The sequence below is a fragment of the Xenopus laevis genome, chromosome 7S (assembly GCF_017654675.1).
Source record: "Xenopus laevis strain J_2021 chromosome 7S, Xenopus_laevis_v10.1, whole genome shotgun sequence".
Classification (NCBI taxonomy): domain Eukaryota; kingdom Metazoa; phylum Chordata; class Amphibia; order Anura; family Pipidae; genus Xenopus; species Xenopus laevis.
The window spans coordinates 112,285,651-112,305,573 of record NC_054384.1 but is presented as its reverse complement, the minus strand read 5'-3'; the positions used below and the strand labels follow the sequence as shown (position 1 = coordinate 112,305,573).

The following is a 19,923-nucleotide window of genomic DNA, read 5'->3' as shown; positions in this document are numbered from 1 at the left end:
CAGGTGCCCCAGAGCCCCTCCCACCCCCTGACTCCACCTACTGTTTTCTGTACTGGAGAGACAGGGCCAACAGACTCATGAAGAGCCCAAGAGACATCAGCACCAGCAGCACCAGCAGTCTCTTCTCCACGTGAGTCCTCTCGCTCCAGCAGCCGCTCCGTCGCCCAACTCCTCGCAGGTTCACCTATGGGTTCAATTCAGAACATTAACACAAGGGCGGCAGCAACTGCCAACACTCTGCCAACTGTCAGTCACTGCCAGAGATCCAATAGGAAGTGTCAGACAATGGGAGGAAGCTACGGGCAGAACACGCCTCCATCTCCCGGATTTCTCACCACATTCCTGGGATGTTTATGGGCCCTGGGAACCTACAGGGAAAGTGTCAAACCCTCACCCACAGTCACCTGCTCATAGTCTGTACAGCATAGGTATTCCCTGTACTAAGCACAATTCAGCAGGAACAGTCCCTAAGTTTGCTCATAGTCTGTACAGAGAGATCCCATAAAACTATGGCAGCATAGGTATTCCTCTGTACTAAGCACAATTCAGCAGGAACAGTCCCTAAGTTTGCTCATAGTCTGTACAGAGAGATCCCATAAAACTATGGTACATAGGTATTCCCTGTACTAAGCACAATTCAGCAGGAACAGTCCCTAAGTTTGCTCATAGTCTGTACAGAGAGATCCCATAAAACTATGGTACATAGGTATTCCTCTGTACTAAGCACAATTCAGCAGGAACAGTCCCTAAGTTTGCTCATAGTCTGTACAGAGAGATCCCATAAAACTATGGTACATAGGTATTCCCTGTACTAAGCACAATTCAGCAGGAACAGTCCCTAAGTTTGCTCATAGTCTGTACAGAGAGATCCCATAAAACTATGGCACATAGGTATTCCCTGTACTAAGCACAATTCAGCAGGAACAGTCCCCTAAGTTTGCTCATAGTCTGTACAGAGAGATCCCATAAAACTATGACACACAGATATTCCCTGTACTAAGCACAATTCAGCAGGAACAGTCCCTAAATTTGCTCATAGTCTGTACAGCATAGGTATTCCCCTGTACTAAGCACAATTCAGCAGGAACAGTCCCCTAAGTTTGCTCATAGTCTGTACAGAGAGATCCCATAAAACTATGGCAGCATAGGTATTCCCTGTACTAAGCACAATTCAGCAGGAACAGTCCCCTAAGTTTGCTCATAGTCTGTACAGAGAGATCCCATAAAACTATGGTACATAGGTATTCCCTGTACTAAGCACAATTCAGCAGGAACAGTCCCTAAGTTTGCTCATAGTCTGTACAGAGAGATCCCATAAAACTATGGCAGCATAGGTATTCCCTGTACTAAGCACAATTCAGCAGGAACAGCCTCCGCAGGTTAAAATTCGACCCCACAGGATAAACATACATGGGGCCAGTACTGCCTGGTTGAAAGAACTAAGACCAAGTAGTATTGATTAGCCCCTTGGTGCAGACAGTGGGCCCCCAAGCTGAATACATGCCCCCCCCCCCCAATAAGGATCCCAGGGCACATTCCCTCATATCCTGAGGAATGTGCTGTTATTGTTCCCACTCCTCCCCACATTGCAGGGATTCCTCCCTGACACCAGAGCTCACACTCACACTGGGAAACTTCACCATGTTTTTTTGTTTTTTTTTAAATGTCTTTATTTGCACCAAACAAACATCACAAATTCACCCTGTTTATATGGGACCTCCTGTGTGTACTACGGACTAGTGGGACATGTCAGGGGACATGAGGGGCTTCTTTCCCACAGGACAGGACATAGGCCCAGTCTGAAGGCCAGTTATGGGGAGATTTGGGGTGAGTGATTATTTGTACCCAGGGTACCCCTGGAACTATAGCAGGGTGACACCCCAATGTTTCTATATATCTGTAACCTTGTTATGAGCTAAGGGGGCCCAGTCTGAAGGCCAGTTAGGGGGAGATTTGGGGTGAGTGATTATTTGTACCCAGGGTACCCCTGGAACTATAGCAGGGTGACACCCCAATGTTTCTATATATCTGTAACCTTGTTATGAGCTAAGGGGGCCCAGTCTGAAGGTCAGTTAGGGGGAGATTTGGGGTGAGTGCTTATTTGTACCCCTGGGTACCCCTGGAACTATAGCAGGGTGACTGTTACCCCCAATGTTTCTATATTATCTGTAACCTTGTTATGAGCTAAGGGGGCCCAGTCTGAAGGTCAGTTAGGGGGAGATTTGGGGTGAGTGTTTATTGTACCCTGGGTACCCCTGGAACTATAGCAGGGTGACACCCCAATGTTTCTATATATCTGTAACCTTGTTATGAGCTAAGGGGGCCCAGTCTGAAGGCCAGTTAGGGGGAGATTTGGGGTGACTGTTTATTTGTGCCCTGGGTACCCCTGGAACTATAGCAGGGTGACACCCCAATGTTTCTATATATCTGTAACCTTGTTATGAGCTAAGGGGGCCCAGCCTGAAGGTCAGTTAGGGGGAGATTTGGGGGGTGAGTGCTTATTTGTACCCTGGGTACCCCTGGAACTATAGCAGGGTGACACCCCAATGTTTCTATATATCTGTAACCTTTGTTATGAGCTAAGGGGGCCCAGCCTGAAGTCAGTTAGGGGGAGATTTGGGGGGGTGAGTGCTTAATTTGTACCCTGGGTACCCCTGGAACTATAGCAGGTGACACCCCAATGTTTCTATATATCTGTAACCTTGTTATGAGCTAAGGGGACCCAATCTGAAGGTCAGTTAGGGGGAGATTTGGGGTGAGTGCTTATTTGTACCCTGGGTACCCCTGGAACTATAGCAGGGTGACACCCCAATGTTTTCTATATATCTGTAACCTTGTTATGAGCTAAGGGGCCCAGCCTGAAGGTCAGTTAGGGGGAGATTTGGGGGTGAAGTGCTTATTTTGTACCCTGGGTACCCCTGGAACTATAGCAGGGTGACACCCCAATGTTTCTATATATCTGTAACCTTGTTATGAGCTAAGGGGACCCAGTCTGAAGGTCAGTTAGGGGGAGATTTTGGGGTGAGTGCTTATTTTGTACCCTGGGTACCCCTGGAACTATAGCAGGGTGACCCCCCAATGTTTCTAATATATCTGTAACCTTGTTATGAGCTAAGGGGGCCCAGTCTGAAGGTCAGTTAGGGGGAGATTTGGGGTGAGTGCTTATTTGTACCCTGGGTACCCCTGGAACTATAGCAGGGTGACACCCCAATGTTTCTATATATCTGTAACCTTGTTATGAGCTAAGGGGGGCAGTGTGAAAGTCAGTTAGGGGGAGATTTGGGGTGAGTGCTTATTTGTACCCCTGGAACTATAGCAGGGTGACACCCCAATGTTTCTATATATCTGTAACCTTGTTATGAGCTAAGGGGGCCCTGTCTGAAGGTCAGTTAGGGGGAGATTTGGGGTGACTGCTTATTTGTACCCTGGGTACCCCTGGAACTATAACATGATGGGGCTACAATAAATGGGGTAAGAAGATGAGTGAAGGTTGGGGCTCTAGCAGAACAATAATAAAGGGGGGGGGGTGAAACTCAGGTTTTCTCCTTCCCCCTCGTGTAATAGGATTAAGGGTTTGGCACAAATTAGCCAGGGAGTAGTACGACCCCAGAAGGTCTCATGCTGCTTCCCCCCCCCTGATGTTAAAACGGAGGATTAACATTGGGGGGGGGGGGGGGACCAGCCCACACATAGTTCAGCCACAGTTTGGCTCCCAATGAACAAAGTGTTTATCCCATATTATAATTAAAGAGGACTAATAAGGCCTGCAGGGAGTTTCTGGCCCAGGCAACCGATTTACAGACCGTCCAACTCAGTATAATGGGAGACACGCTGGGGAATAAGGGGAGACACGCTGGGGAATAAGGGGAGCCACGCTGGGCAATAAGGGGAGCCACGCTGGGCAATAAGGGGAGCCACGCTGGGCAATAAGGGGAGCCACGCTGGGCAATAAGGGGAGGGGAGCCACGCTGGGCAATAAGGGGAGCCACGCTGGGCAATAAGGGGAGCCACGCTGGGCAATAAGGGGAGCCACGCTGGGGAATAAGGGGAGCCACGCTGGGGAATAAGGGGAGCCACGCTGGGGAATAAGGGGAGCCACGCTGGGGAATAAGGGGAGACACGCTGGGGAATAAGGGGAGACACGCTGGGAATAAGGGGAGACACGCTGGGAATAAGGGGAGACACGCTGGGAATAAGGGGAGACACGCTGGGAATAAGGGGAGACACGCTGGGAATTAGGGGAGACACGCTGGGAATAAGGGGAGACACACTGGGAATAAGGGGAGACACACTCAGTATAAGGGTCACATTGCAAAATCTGCTGGGGGGGTATAGACACTACAATGAGTCTCTGGCCTCGCTGCTCAGGGGCCAATAGGAAGTGAAAGAGCTGCAGCTCGTGTACAGCCTGGGGCCCCACATGAGGACTTACCTGGGGCCCCACATGAGGACTTACCTGGGGCCCCACATGAGGACTTACCTGGAGGCCGTTGGGATAGACGTCTCCTTCCCCCAGGGAATCCAGCAAGTCCTCCTCGTCCAGCGTGGCCCTCTTATACGCCGACATCTGAAAGGAGAAATGTCCCACAGATTCTCTTAGCGCTTCCATTCCTCAGACACATGACCCGGGGCCCTTCAGTAGAGGGGGTCAGAGCTCCCGCCAGATACAGCCCCCACACTCCCTAGGGAACGCTCATAAGCCGGGGGGGGGGGGTATAAGGGCTACAAAGGCAAATGGAGGCGTTGGCCCCTGGTGTATTTAGGGCCCACATTCCAGGGCAGGACTTGAAAGGGCAGAAATGAGGGTAAAGTTTTCATGTCGCTCCCTCTCTCAGCAACTTGTCTTAGCCCCTCCCCCTCCTATTATTTAGTGTTTGGGGCGGGGCCCAGCCACTGAGACACAGACTTGCAGGGGAGGAGGGGCTCTCACGGTTAACCCCTTGCAGCCCAAAGCTCTAGCTTTAACCCCTGCTGCCCTGACTGACAGCATTAACCCCCTGCAGCACAGAATCCCCATGAATCAGTTCCACCATAGATGAAGCATTGACTCCCATGCCCCCCATAAACCCCAACACCCCACTCCCATAAAGCACAGCTTAGTTAACCCCATGTAGTTCCACATATGAGTTAACTATCCCCCCCGTGCAAATCAATTTAAAGGGGATATCAACCCAAACACTAATTACAACTTCCCTGCATGAGATACAATGTAACCAGTAGATACAGAGATACAGTGTAGCAAACGGGCTTCCTTTGCTTCAGGAGTGAGAAGCAGCAGTGCATCGCCACACAAATGCTGACCAATTACAGGGAGTGTGGCTTTCCAGGCTCCTGAGCAGCAATGCAAGGGTTAACGAGCTCTGGCCACGAATGTTACATAAGGAAATACTGGGCCTGATCCGCTGCTCAGCAAACACCCCGTGGGCAAATAATCTCAGAGTTGCCACTTACAACTGCCCCGGGGGCAAAACTGCACAAAGCAGCAGAGGGAAAGTACTAGTCCCCAGGCCACAAACAGAAGCGCAACTCCCTGCAACAAACTGCCATTCGCTCTGCTTCTGCGCAGAGGTGGCAAAGCAACTCCTTTATTGCTCAGTTTGGCCCCAGACTTTCCCCATTATCAGCCGGGGGTGTTCCTGACACTACAGGGCCTGGAGGGGCTCGGCGGGGGGCTCAGGATAACAGCGGATTAATTAGCAAACGAGCAGTTTACAGGCAAATTAATCCCCACAGGTTGTTACATCCAATTCTGATTGGGAGCCAGGCTAAAGGGGAACTTTACCCAAACAGAATTAAACTTGCCGCTGGCATCAAATTGCCCCCCCCGTACCAACTTGTTCTCCGAGTCCAACTCACCACAACCACTCAGGCCTTGATCTCAGGAACCCACTGCCCCACCGCATTCACCTCTGTGCCGGCAGCAGTGCAGTCTGCAGCAGCTTTTCTACTCTGGCTGCTTATAATGGGGTATAGGCCCCCCCAGTCACCCCTGCAGCATCTGCTCACTCCAGGGAAACCCACATTTTGCTTCTGTATCAGAGCGGAGCTGCCATACTGACTCAGGCTGTAGCACTGTCCTCCTGCCCGAGGCTCTAGAGACATGTGATATTGGTCAAGTTCAGCAGGGAATGCTGGGAACTGTAGTTTACAATAAGTGCATATAGTGGCCAGGTACAGTTAAAGTGCAGAGACTTGGGGAGGTTTCCCACACACACACACCTTTCCCACCTTCTCTGATAATTATAAACAGAACTGGCCTATCGACTGCAGCAAATGTCTGTTATATGTCACATTGAGCCTTAGAGCAAGAGCTTCACCTCTAAACCACCCCGTTTCTTTCTTGGGGGGCAATGAGTACTTAAAACCTCTAACTAATACCCCCAAATCTGCCAGTGTTATACAATAACTGCACCAACAGCTGTCCCTGTACAACTCCCCGCACGTCACATGGCTCTTGTGATACTTAAGTCCCGCCCAGTATCTCACATGGATCCGCCCACAGACTGGGACTAAGCGCATGTAATAGAATTACCCCAGTGACGCATTTAATCCAATTACCCCATCAGCCCATTCCCAAACCAGAACTCAGGAAAGTGGTGGCATGAGGGGCCCCCCGATAAACCCCTGCCTAAATAAATAGCCCACCGGTCACTCAGCCAATCGATATAGAACCCGGTGTAATATTCACGGTCTTCTACAAGACCAGGAGAGCCCAACTGGACTACATTTCCCAGCATCCACCATTAGAAACACCCATAACACACACACTAGCATAGCAACATTACAATATTAATATCAAGTATCACACTATCTGTGCAGCCCTGGGACAGTATGTTCTGTTATACAGAATCTCAGCTGCCATAAAGCAGGACAGGACTGCTGCTTACAATGGGGATCAGATAGGATCTGTGCAGCCATTGGGACAGAATGTTCTGTTATACAGATAGCTAGAATCTCAGCTGCCATAAAGCAGGACAGGACTGCTGCTAAACGCCAACCCATACGCAGGCAGCAGTAGTTACATATAAGGGGTAGGTGACACATAAGGGGTGAGACAGCTGCTATAAAGCAAGGTAACACTGCTGTGAAAGTCCTTTTAATTTGACACCCTCCTGTCACCCAGAAGCTGGTACAACCCCCACCTATCAGGAGAGAGGGAGCTGCCATAGAGCTTGCACTATTCGAGGTGCCACCTGAAACCGAGCACATTTGGCAGATTATGGGGGTCCCTTCAGAGATCACAAGGGATGCTGGGAGTTGTAGTTAATCCAGTAATGGTGGCTGGGAGTTGTATAACTGGAGGAACTGCAGTTTGCCCCCCCCAATACTAACAACACAATCGCCCCCCCATGTGACCCCCAACCTGCGTTTACTGCCAGCGCGCCCCCCCCCAGCCAAACACAAGTAAAGGGTAAATAATCCTTGGGTGGGAGTCTAACGCACAATTAGGAAGAAGCAGGTGCCACACGTGGAACTAATGGAGTCTGTGCGAGGAGAATTAGATTGTCAGCTCTGCAGGGCTAGGGGTGGGGGTCAGGAGGTATAGGGGGGGGCGTGAAGTCCTAATTAATGAGCCATTTCATTTGTGTTGGTAAAACAGGAGAAAGTCTGTATATTTGGGGCCAATAAGCCAATGTAGTTGTGTCAGAGCTGATTTATAGGAACAACAAGTACCGTGTGTCCCCCCCATAGCACGTGTCAGTCTGTGTGTAACTCCCCCGTGTCCCCCCCAACATAACAAGTCGCCGACCCTGTCCCACAAGCTCCTCCCCGTTCTGTTCCTCACGTTGTGCCGCAGGGGGGGGAGGGGTACGTACCGGTCCGACCGGGAGACTCAGCGAAACAGGAGACACCGAGGAGCAGCGCCCACCAGTCTGGGGAGAGAGACGGACATTCGCATCGGCCAATCAGAGCAAGGGGAGGGGCTAACGGAGCAGCTCAGTCAATCAAAAGCCGGGGCGGGACTAGACCCTTCCTTTAACTCCTGAGCGCCCGGCGGGGGCAGTGAATGGCCACAGGAAGAGGTAAAGAAGCTTGAGCTGTGGTTGCTATGGGATTTACTACCCCGGTAACCAGGGCCTGTTTGGGAAGTGAATGGGAATGGGCAGGAGGAGCCTCACATTAGTAAATACCAGTCCCCCCTACAGTGTGAGTGAGTGTGTCCCCCTGAGTGGGACCTGAGTAACGTTCAGACTGAGTGAGAGTGGAGTGTGAGTGGAGTGTGAGTGGACCGTAGTGTCCAGGAGTGGGGGGAAGGGAATTAGTCCATTGTCTCCTGTGCAGTCAGTGAAATATCCCTGTGGGGCCCCACTCACCAGTCTCTGCACAGACAGACAGACAGACAGATAAGGAGCTGAGGGGGAGGAGCTTGTGGTTTATCAGCAGCAGCTCAGTCTCCTCCCCTCACACGTGATTCCCCAGTTACTAGAGCAGTGACTGACACACTGGGGGGCTCAGGTTATTATTGGGGGGCAGTGTGACATCCAGTGAAGGAGAGATAAGGGGGGCAGAACATTCCTTCCCCGAGTATTTCTAGTAACACCCGAGGGGCCCTCCTTCCTGTACTGGGGACCCCATTTGGGGGGATGTAATGAGGTCACTTCCTGTTGGGGGACAGAGGTGTAGCAACATGGCCGCTCCTGCGCTGGGTTTGAGCTCAAGTGAAATAATAAATAAAGCACCACCTGGATCTTCTTATCTCCCTACATTGTGACCAATACCTTTTCCCCATAACATTTCTTCTCATTGATTTCAGCTGATCCACCCTGACCAGTGTGTACAGCGGAGTACAATCAAGTGTCAGTCACTGCCGGTTCAGACTCATGAAATGACTCGTGTGCAGGGGGAACCAGCAGTGTCTCATCTGCTACATCTGCATCACCCACAGTTCTGGGGCCAAATAGTTTGTGGGCAGTGTCTGAGGGGCCCCCCCAAACTCACTCTACTGGAATGCCCCCCCCAAACTCACTACTAGAATGGGGCCCCCCAAAGACCCTCATGTAGTAATGGGGGGAGGGGTCATCAAATGAGCCTCCAATGGGGTTGAACTGGGAGACAGGGGGGCAATTCCCATGAGACAGAAAGTGAAGAACCCGAGAGACTGACCAGCTGAGCGGGGCCCCCAGCACCAATAACGGGGCCCACCGGCCTGCGCTCAGTAACACACAGACCTTAAATAAAGGGTGAGGGGGCCACAGATTTACAACACAAATGCCCCCCCTGCATATCTCCCAACACTTTGGAAATAAAAAGAGGGTCAAAAAGTTAGTGTTGCAAAATTGTATTTGACCACGCCCATTTGTGTGGCCACACCCCCTAATTACCATGTTCAGTTTACTAAGTTTGGCAGGTTATGAAAGTCTGAACATATTTCTGTGTTTTTTTCAGTTATTACAGTTTTGCTAATGAAGGTGTCTTGCCCTTTAAGCTGTGAGTCTCACTTCTCCCAAGGGACCTGCTATCTTATATTGTTACAATTACTTATTTGCTGATCTCAAAATTGTTACAGAAGTATCTTATCTGCAGCTGTGGCTGTTCTGGGCTCTCTGCCACAAGCCAATTAAGTCAGAAACATAGTTTCTCTTTCTGGCTCTTCAGTGCAGAAAAAGTCTGGACTTTCCAGTACAAACAAGGGACTGCAGGTTTAGCTGTCAAAAGAGGGACTGGCCCTCTAAAAATGGGACAGTTGGGAGGTATGGTGCCCTGTGCCCCCATAAAGCAGAGCAGAGGGCAAACAGCTCCCAGGAGATACAGGTCTGGTCCCACTGGGGCAATTACTACATCAGGGGGCCCACGTGCTGCTCATTTACCCCTAGGCCCCTCCCTCTCTCATTCCTGGGGATACAGCAGCATTTCAGCCTCATTGGCTCTGCTTCTGATTGGCCCTGCTTCTGATTGGCCCTGCTTCTGATTGGCTGTGTAGAGGACACAGACAGGGGGGCGCAGCAGAGGGTTATTATGAGACAAGTTATTACATTAGAATTTCCCAGGACTGAAGACCAGAGATTTTTGGACCCACCACAGGCAGGGGGGTGTTTGTTTATTCTCCGCACAGATTATCTCTCCAGTTTGTGTTTCAAGGGGAAGTGAAATGTTTTTATTAGATTTAATCTTCACTCCTGGAGGCAAATTCCTGTGGGTTTCTCCATCACCCCCTAACTTGTGTCTCACATGTCTGTGGGGGGCTGATGGATATCGAGGGGTCACTCTCCACTTATACAAGGGAGGGGTCAGACTGGCCTCTGTATTGTCACACTCATCTAATGAACATGGATTCACACCAATAGGGACACATTTCTATGGAGTTCCCTGTAACCAGTGCCTGTATAAATAAGCAATTTCAACTGAACTACAACTCCCAGCATCCTTATTCACATCACTAACCAGTCCCTTATACACAGCACAGATCACATGGTGGCGCTGTTCACTTGTAGCTGGATGGGAAATAGGCCAGTGACTGACAGTGGTGGGAAGTGGTACTGCGACTCATCTATAAACCTTCCCAGCAATGGCCAGGCCCAGAGATTCTCATCATTAGTCTCACACAAATGGCAGGTAATTCCTAAAGTACTCAGATTATCACAACTCCCAGCAGCCCAGGGGGCTAGGGTCCCCATTTAAGGGATTAAGATGTACATATCTCAGGATCCTGATGACCTACATGTGCTGCTGGGTTAAAAGTGAAAACCCCACAGTGTTTCCCACCCTGGGACATAATGTTCTATATCGGGGAGTCACCCAGGGCTGAGATCTGGCAACTGAGTCCCACTGAAATCTGCTGGGCAAATCAGCTCATTGCACCCCTGCTTTTCTCTACAGACCAGTAACATATAATGGGGTGCTCTGCCTTCTCCCTACAGAGGTGTCTCCCCCACATGGCACTTCAGGGTACTGCACGGTGGCACCCAATAGCCTTACTAAATTAATAAATTAATCCTTATCGTTAGCCAACAATTGCTTTGGTAGGCATCCTCTGTCACAACAAAATGTGCTGTTCCTAAGAGTTTACAATCCAGGCTTGATAGAAGTGCCTTATATACAGAGAATATATATTATATGCTTTACAAACCACAGTAGCAAATATTTAGCACTGCGAAAAAACATCTACTGTGCCATCAACAAGCTGATCCAAGATCATATCCCCTTATATATTTATATATAGTGATCATATCCCCTTATATATTTATATATAGTGATCATATCCCCTTATATATTTATATATAGTGATCATATCCCCAAATATATTTATATATAGTGATCATATCCCCAAATATATTTATATATAGTGATCATATCCCCCTTATATATTTATATATAGTGATCATATCCCCTTATATATTTATATATAGTGATCATTTCCCCCTTATATATTTATATATAGTGATCATATCCCTTATATATTTATATATAGTGATCATATCCCCTTATATATTTATATATAGTGATCATATCCCCTTATATATTTATATATAGTGATCATATCCCCTTATATATTTATATATAGTGATCATTATCCCCTTATATATTTATATATAGTGATCATATCCCCTTATATATTTATATATAGTGATCATTTCCCCCTTATATATTTATATATAGTGATCATTTCCCCCTTATATATTTATAAATAGTGATCATATCTCCTTATATATTTATAACAAACAAGGGAAAGTTGTGCTCACCACTATTTTTTAAAAACATTAGGCGGGGGTGCAATGAGGCTGTGACCACAAAATACATATAGACACATACAAGAGTCCTCTGCACTCAACCCATTATCAATATATTTAAGACAGAGACATTTTGTGCATACTGCTACTAAAAAATGCCTTACCCTTTAAACAAAACAGGGATTGTTTGTCCATATATTGCAATATATTTAAGCTGGCCAACTACGTCAAAGTCATCCCATATCTGGCCAGTCCTACGCTTAATTTTCATCTGATTCATTAAGGAATTCTATTGCTTCATTATACATTTTACAAAGGGACTAGGTTTTACCTGCAACTTAACTTGCTGCTTTCAAAGTAAACCTCCATACTTGGCTGCCCTTTTATTAGACACCAGTGGGATCACCTGACTATAGCTGGGAAGGGTGGGAGCTACAACATAGAGCTGGTCACTGCTCTTGTATAACTATAACAAACAAGGGAAAGTTGTGCTCACCACTATTTTTTAAAAACATTAGGCGGGGGTGCAATGAGGCTGTGACCACAAAATACATATAGACACATACAAGAGTCCTCTGCACTCAACCCATTATCAATATATTTAAGACAGAGACATTTTGTGCATACTGCTACTAAAAAATGCCTTACCCTTTAAACACTGGTGTCTAATAAAAGGGCAGCCAAGTATGGAGGTTTACTTTGAAAGCAGCAAGTTAAGTTGCAGGTAAAACCTAGTCCCTTTGTAAAATGTATAATGAAGCAATAGAATTCTTAATGAATCAGATGAAAATTAAGCGTAGGACTGGCCAGATATGGGATGACTTTGACGTAGTTGGCCAGCTTAAATATATTGCAATATATGGACAAACAATCCCTGTTTTGTTTAAAGGGTAAGGCATTTTTTAGTAGCAGTATGCACAAAATGTCTCTGTCTTAAATATATTGATAATGGGTTGAGTGCAGAGGACTCTTGTATGTGTCTATATCCTTATATATTTATATATAGTGATCATATCCCCCTTATATATTTATATATAGTGATCATATCTCCTTATATATTTATATATAGTGATCATACCCCCTTATATATTTATATATAGTGATCATATCCCCTTATATATTTATATAGTGATCATATCCCCTTATATATTTATATAGTGATCATATCCCCTTATATATTTATATATAGTGATCATATCCCCTTATATATTTATATATAGTGATCATATGCCACTTATATATTTATATATAGTGATCATATCCCCCTTATATATTATATATAGTGATCATATCCCCTTATATATTTATATATAGTGATCATATGCCCCTTTATATTTTATATAGTGATCATATCCCCCTTATATATTATATATAGTGATCATATGCCCCTTATATATTTATATAGTGATCATATCCCCTTATATATTTATATATAGTGATCATATCCCCTTATATATTTATATAGTGATCATATCCCCTTATATTATAGTGATCATATCCCCTTATATATTTATATATAGTGATCATATCCCCTTATATATTTATATATAGTGATCATATCTCCTTATTATATTTATATAGTGATCATATCTCCTTATATATTTATATATAGTGATCATATCCCCCTTATATATTTATATATAGTGGATCATATCCCCTTATATATTTATATATAGTGATCATATCCCTTATATATTATATATAGTGATCATATCCCCCTTAATATATTTATATATAGTGATCATATCCCCTTATATATTTATATATAGTGATCATATCCCCCTTATATATTTATATATAGTGATCATACTCCCCTTATAATATTTATATATAGTGATCATATCCCCCTTATATATTTATATATAGTGATCATATCCCCCTTATATATTTATATATAGTGATGATATCCCCTTATATATTTATATATAGTGATCATATCCCCTTTATATATTTATATATAGTGATCATATCCCCCTTATATATTTATATATAGTGCTCATATCTCCCTTATATATTTATATATAGTGATCATATCCCCTTATATATTTATATATAGTGATCATATCCCCTTATATATTTATATAGTGATCATATCTCCTTATATATTTATATATAGTGATCATATCCCTTATATATTATATATAGTGATCATATCCCCTTATATATTTATATATAGTGATCATATCCCATTATATATTTATATATAGTGATCATATCCCCTTATATATTTATATATAGTGATCATATCCCCTTATATATTTATATAGTGATCATATCCCCTTATATATTTATATATAGTGATCATATCCCCTTATATATTTATATATAGTGATCATATCCCCTTATATATTTATATATAGTGATCATATCCCCTTATATATTTATATAGTGATCATATGCCCCTTATATATTTTATATAGTGATCATATCCCCTTATATATTTATATATAGTGATCATATCCCCCCTTATATATTTATATAGTGATCATATCTCCTTATATATTTATATATAGTGATCATATCCCCTTATATATTTATATAGTGATCATATCCCCTTATATATTTATATATAGTGATCATATCCCCCTTATATATTTATATATAGTGATCATATCCCCTTATATATTTATATATAGTGATCATATCTCCTTATATATTTATATAGTGATCATATCTCCTTATATATTTATATATAGTGATCATATCCCCCTTATATATTTATATATAGTGATCATATCCCCTTATATATTTATATATAGTGATCATATTCCCTTATATATTTATATATAGTGATCATATCCCCCTTATATATTTATATATAGTGATCATATCCCCCTTATATATTTATATATAGTGATCATATCCCCTTATATATTTATATATAGTGATCATATCCCCTTATATATTTATATATAGTGATCATATCCCCCTTATATATTTATATATAGTGATCATATCCCCCTTATATATTTATATATAGTGATGATATCCCCTTATATATTTATATATAGTGATCATATCCCCTTATATATTTATATATAGTGATCATATCCCCCTTATATATTTATATATAGTGATCATATCTCCTTATATATTTATATATAGTGATCATATCCCCTTATATATTTATATATAGTGATCATATCTCCTTATATATTTATATATAGTGATCATATCCCCCTTATATATTTATATATAGTGATCATATCCCCTTATATATTGTTGTATAGTGGTCAACAGAGGCCACAAATCTCACACTTTCAAGCACAGAGACGAATATTATAGGTGGACGTAGGAAATCTGCCAGTGCCCCAATAACCCTGAATGTAGAAGTGTAACAAGTAAAATTGTATAGAATTGAATTCTGTTCCCTGCAATGCTCTCCCCTGGCCACTAGGTGGGGCCCCCGTTACCCTGATGCCTAAACTAAAGAGAGGGGTAAGGGCTCGGGTGATTCCAGTTTGGCAGGTGGGGATTGGATTCAGCTGCATGAGGGGGTTCTGTTGGACTAATGCAGATGGCACCGATGAACCCTAAACTGGGCAACACAGGCCAGAATAAAGTGCAGGCTCGGCCACTCCAGAAAACCAGTCTGCTCCACTTGTATGTTGGGTCCTGCCTCCTGGAGCTCTAGAACTAATTTTGTTTGTCCAGTCCTGCCACCCAGGCCCGGACTGGCAATCTGTGGGTTCTGGCAAATACCAGAGGGGCTGCTATAAGGTGCCATAGAAAGTCACTATTTGGTGGGCTGGTGGGGGCTGTTTGGGCCTCTGTGTACCTGAAAGGACTAGAGGTTTAGAGAGAGAGATGCAGAGAGAGGACTAGGGGTCTTTAGAGGGCTAGTTGTAGTACCAGTGCCCACCAGTAGGAGCCAATGGGCAGTGTTTCTCATAGAATTTCAATAGAACAGCGCTGGCATCAGATTGTGCAAGTGATAAGGAATGGGGGGAGGGGGGGTGCAGGGGAGTCTCCCATAATCTGTCCCCGTTATTCAGTGCTCAACCCCCACAAGGTGCCAGTCTCACGGTTCTTGTGCCACGTCAGGCAAGAGATGGGCAGAATCTCCCACAGACACTTTCATTTTTCCAAGATAAAGAGAAATTCCTGGGGGGGGGGGGGAGCAATGAGCTCAGGGAGTCTGGTGCCAATGTCCAGCAATGAGGAAATCTATCTGACTCCACTCAGTACAATGGGCCCCTCACCTGTGTAAGACTGGCACCTCTGTGTTTACTGGGGGCTCATAGCTGGGGGAGGGGGGTTATAGGAAATTCAGGGTCTCACCAGAAACTCAGGGAGTGAGAAGATCAGGGGCTGCTTTATCCTCTGTCTATAGGGATCCACATGGGGCCCAATGAGTGTAATGGACTCTGCACCCCCTTATTTGTTATAGGCCCCCCAACTTAACCGTTATTTTGTGTGTCACGATCAGTGTAGGGAAAAACCAGTCCAGACACCCCAAGTACATTATTCTAACACCCCAATATCAATTGATTCCTCATTATGTCCATACCCTTCTCTGCACTGCTGCTTCTGACTCCTGATACAACTTCCCAATATCCATTCATTCCTCATTCTCACTGGGTTTATAGTTCTGTGTAACTGTCATTGTGTCTGTCCCTTTCTCTTCTCTGCACTGCTGCTTCTGACTCCTGATACAACTTCCCAATATCCATTCATTCCTCATTCTCACTGGGTTTATAGTTCTGTGTAACTGTCATTGTGTCTGTCCCTTTCTCTTCTCTGCACTGCTGCTTCTGACTCCTGATACAACTTCCCAATATCCATTCATTCCTCATTCTCACTGGGTTTATAGTTCTGTGTAACTGTCATTGTGTCTGTCCCTTTCTCTTCTCTGCACTGCTGCTTCTGACTCCTGATACAACTTCCCAATATCCATTCATTCCTCATTCTCACTGGGTTTATAGTTCTGTGTAACTGTCATTGTGTCTGTCCCTTTCTCTGCACTGCTGCCTCTGACTCCTGATACAACTTCCCAATATCCATTCATTCCTCATTCTCACTGGGTTTATAGTTCTGTGTAACTGTCATTGTGTCTGTCCCTTTCTCTTCTCTGCACTGCTGCTTCTGACTCCTGATACAACTTCCCAATATCCATTCATTCCTCATTCTCACTGGGTTTATAGTTCTGTGTAACTGTCATTGTGTCTGTCCCTTTCTCTGCACTGCTGCTTCTGACTCCTGATACAACTTCCCAATATCCATTCATTCCTCATTCTCACTGGGTTTATAGTTCTGTGTAACTGTCATTGTGTCTGTCCCTTTCTCTTCTCTGCACTGCTGCTTCTGACTCCTGATACAACTTCCCAATATCCATTCATTCCTCATTCTCACTGGGTTTATAGTTCTGTGTAACTGTCATTGTGTCTGTCCCTTTCTCTGCACTGCTGCTTCTGACTCCTGATACAACTTCCCAATATCCATTCATTCCTCATTCTCACTGGGTTTATAGTTCTGTGTAACTGTCATTGTGTCTGTCCCTTTCTCTGCACTGCTGCCTCTGACTCCTGATACAACTTCCCAATATCCATTCATTCCTCATTCTCACTGGGTTTATAGTTCTGTGTAACTGTCATTGTGTCTGTCCCTTTCTCTTCTCTGCACTGCTGCTTCTGACTCCTGATACAACTTCCCAATATCCATTCATTCCTCATTCTCACTGGGTTTATAGTTCTGTGTAACTGTCATTGTGTCTGTCCCTTTCTCTTCTCTGCACTGCTGCTTCTGACTCCTGATACAACTTCCCAATATCCATTCATTCCTCATTCTCACTGGGTTTATAGTTCTGTGTAACTGTCATTGTGTCTGTCCCTTTCTCTGCACTGCTGCCTCTGACTCCTGATACAACTTCCCAATATCCATTCATTCCTCATTCTCACTGGGTTTATAGTTCTGTGTAACTGTCATTGTGTCTGTCCCTTTCTCTGCACTGCTGCTTCTGACTCCTGATACAACTTCCCAATATCCATTCATTCCTCATTCTCACTGGGTTTATAGTTCTGTGTAACTGTCATTGTGTCTGTCCCTTTCTCTGCACTGCTGCCTCTGACTCCTGATACAACTTCCCAATATCCATTCATTCCTCATTCTCACTGGGTTTATAGTTCTGTGTAACTGTCATTGTGTCTGTCCCTTTCTCTGCACTGCTGCTTCTGACTCCTGATACAACTTCCCAATATCCATTCATTCCTCATTCTCACTGGTTTATAGTTCTGTGTAACTGTCATTGTGTCTGTCCCTTTCTCTGCACTGCTGCTTCTGACTCCTGATACAACTTCCCAATATCCATTCATTCCTCATTCTCACTGGGTTTATAGTTCTGTGTAACTGACATTGTGTCTGTCCCTTTCTCTTCTCTGCACTGCTGCTTCTGACTCCTGATACAACTTCCCAATATCCATTCATTCCTCATTCTCACTGGGTTTATAGTTCTGTGTAACTGTCATCGTGTCTGTCCCTTTCTCTGCACTGCTGCTTCTGACTCCTGATACAACTTCCCAATATCCATTCATTCCTCATTCTCACTGGGTTTATAGTTCTGTGTAACTGTCATTGTGTCTGTCCCTTTCTCTTCTCTGCACTGCTGCTTCTGACTCCTGATACAACTTCCCAATATCCATTCATTCCTCATTCTCACTGGGTTTATAGTTCTGTGTAACTGTCATCGTGTCTGTCCCTTTCTCTGCACTGCTGCTTCTGACTCCTGATACAACTTCCCAATATCCATTCATTCCTCATTCTCACTGGGTTTATAGTTCTGTGTAACTGTCATTGTGTCTGTCCCTTTCTCTTCTCTGCACTGCTGCTTCTGACTCCTGATACAACTTCCCAATATCCATTCATTCCTCATTCTCACTGGGTTTATAGTTCTGTGTAACTGTCATTGTGTCTGTCCCTTTCTCTGCACTGCTGCCTCTGACTCCTGATACAACTTCCCAATATCCATTCATTCCTCATTGCCATTGACATTGCCCCGGGCACAATTACCCCCATGTGCCAATCATTTTAGCTTTTCTCACCGGCAGCTTCTATTTACCCCACGTCACTGGCCCATTACTGCTGCTACTTTATTCCAGTTCTTCAACCCTCAGGGGTTCCAAAAATGAAAGCCCCCAGCATGCGAGTGCCGGTAGCTGCCCCCCACTTGCCAAATGCAGAGACTGGCACTGCCCCCGATACCAGCAACTTCCCCTGTACTGACCGGGCTCAGAGTCTCTGTACTGGGACAGGAAGTCTCACTTTCCTTTGCACATCACACTTCCTGCCACTGAAGTCAAAGCAGGGGGAGCAGCAGAAACTGCAAACAGACCCCATAACCACAAGGAATGAGACTTTAGGAGCAGCGACTGACACTTCTCACACTTGTCCTTTCCCCATATTGACTCCCACTGCTGGTTCCCCCCCGGGCAGATCCGTCAGCCAATCACTAAACAGCAATTGATTATTTAGACAAAAGAATTAAACGTTGGGGACAGTAAGTGCCAAGTGAATATAAAGGGGATTTGTACCATAACCTTCTCCATTTCACAAATAATAACTGACCTTTCACTGGTGTATAATTATCTATTTCTTGGCTGGGAGTTTGTTACATTATGTGCATATATGATATGGGGGTGACAGACAGGGGTTGGGGGTTCACTGGCCAGGCTGATCGCAAGACAAATAGTATCTGTGGTTCATATGACACTTGGATCAGTGAATGTGACAGTAAGTGGTCGGTGCTTTTGTCTCTGGTACAAGTGATACTTGGGAAGGTTCTGTCTCTGTATATTGGTATTTAACTATTTATATACATAGGAGGTGCCAGGACACTTTTCCTTTAAACCCCAATGAAACCACTGCAGCTCTACACACAGATTATCTGAAAGGAACTGAACTTCCCCTTTAACTTTCATGTGAAAGTCACTTGGCGCTTTTAGAAATATATGAGAAATGAATTAAAACATTATCGGGGGCAGAAAGGTGCTCCTTACATGACACCCATGGGATCCCAGCTCCTACCCCATATAAGGGCCCAGTTCCCTGACAGTTGAGGGCCCGGTGGCCCCAGACAGCACAGGCAGATGTACAATGAGCAGGGACCCCAGGGCCCAATAATCCTGTACAATGTGGCAGCCAAAAGAGGGGGCTCCGTGCACCCCCTGGCCCCGGCAATGAACTGGGATTAGAACATATAACCTTGGACATGGAATGGGATCTATAGGAAATATACAACAGGAATAGGGTAACTCCCACC

The 19,923-nt window shown here is 44.8% G+C and overlaps 1 protein-coding gene across 1 annotated transcript; it reads right to left on the bottom strand.

The window, feature by feature from the left end:
• Positions 1-37: 37 nt before the first annotated feature.
• Positions 38-8,202, bottom strand: LOC121396067 (endothelin-converting enzyme 1-like). The gene is made up of 3 exons (XM_041570662.1): positions 7,818-8,202; positions 4,481-4,567; positions 38-184 (listed from the first exon to the last, which is right to left on the bottom strand). Exons 2-3 carry the CDS (start codon positions 4,565-4,567, stop codon positions 38-40), a joined length of 234 nt encoding a protein of 77 aa, XP_041426596.1. The 5' UTR covers positions 7,818-8,202.
• Between the last annotated feature and the right edge of the window lie 11,721 nt (positions 8,203-19,923).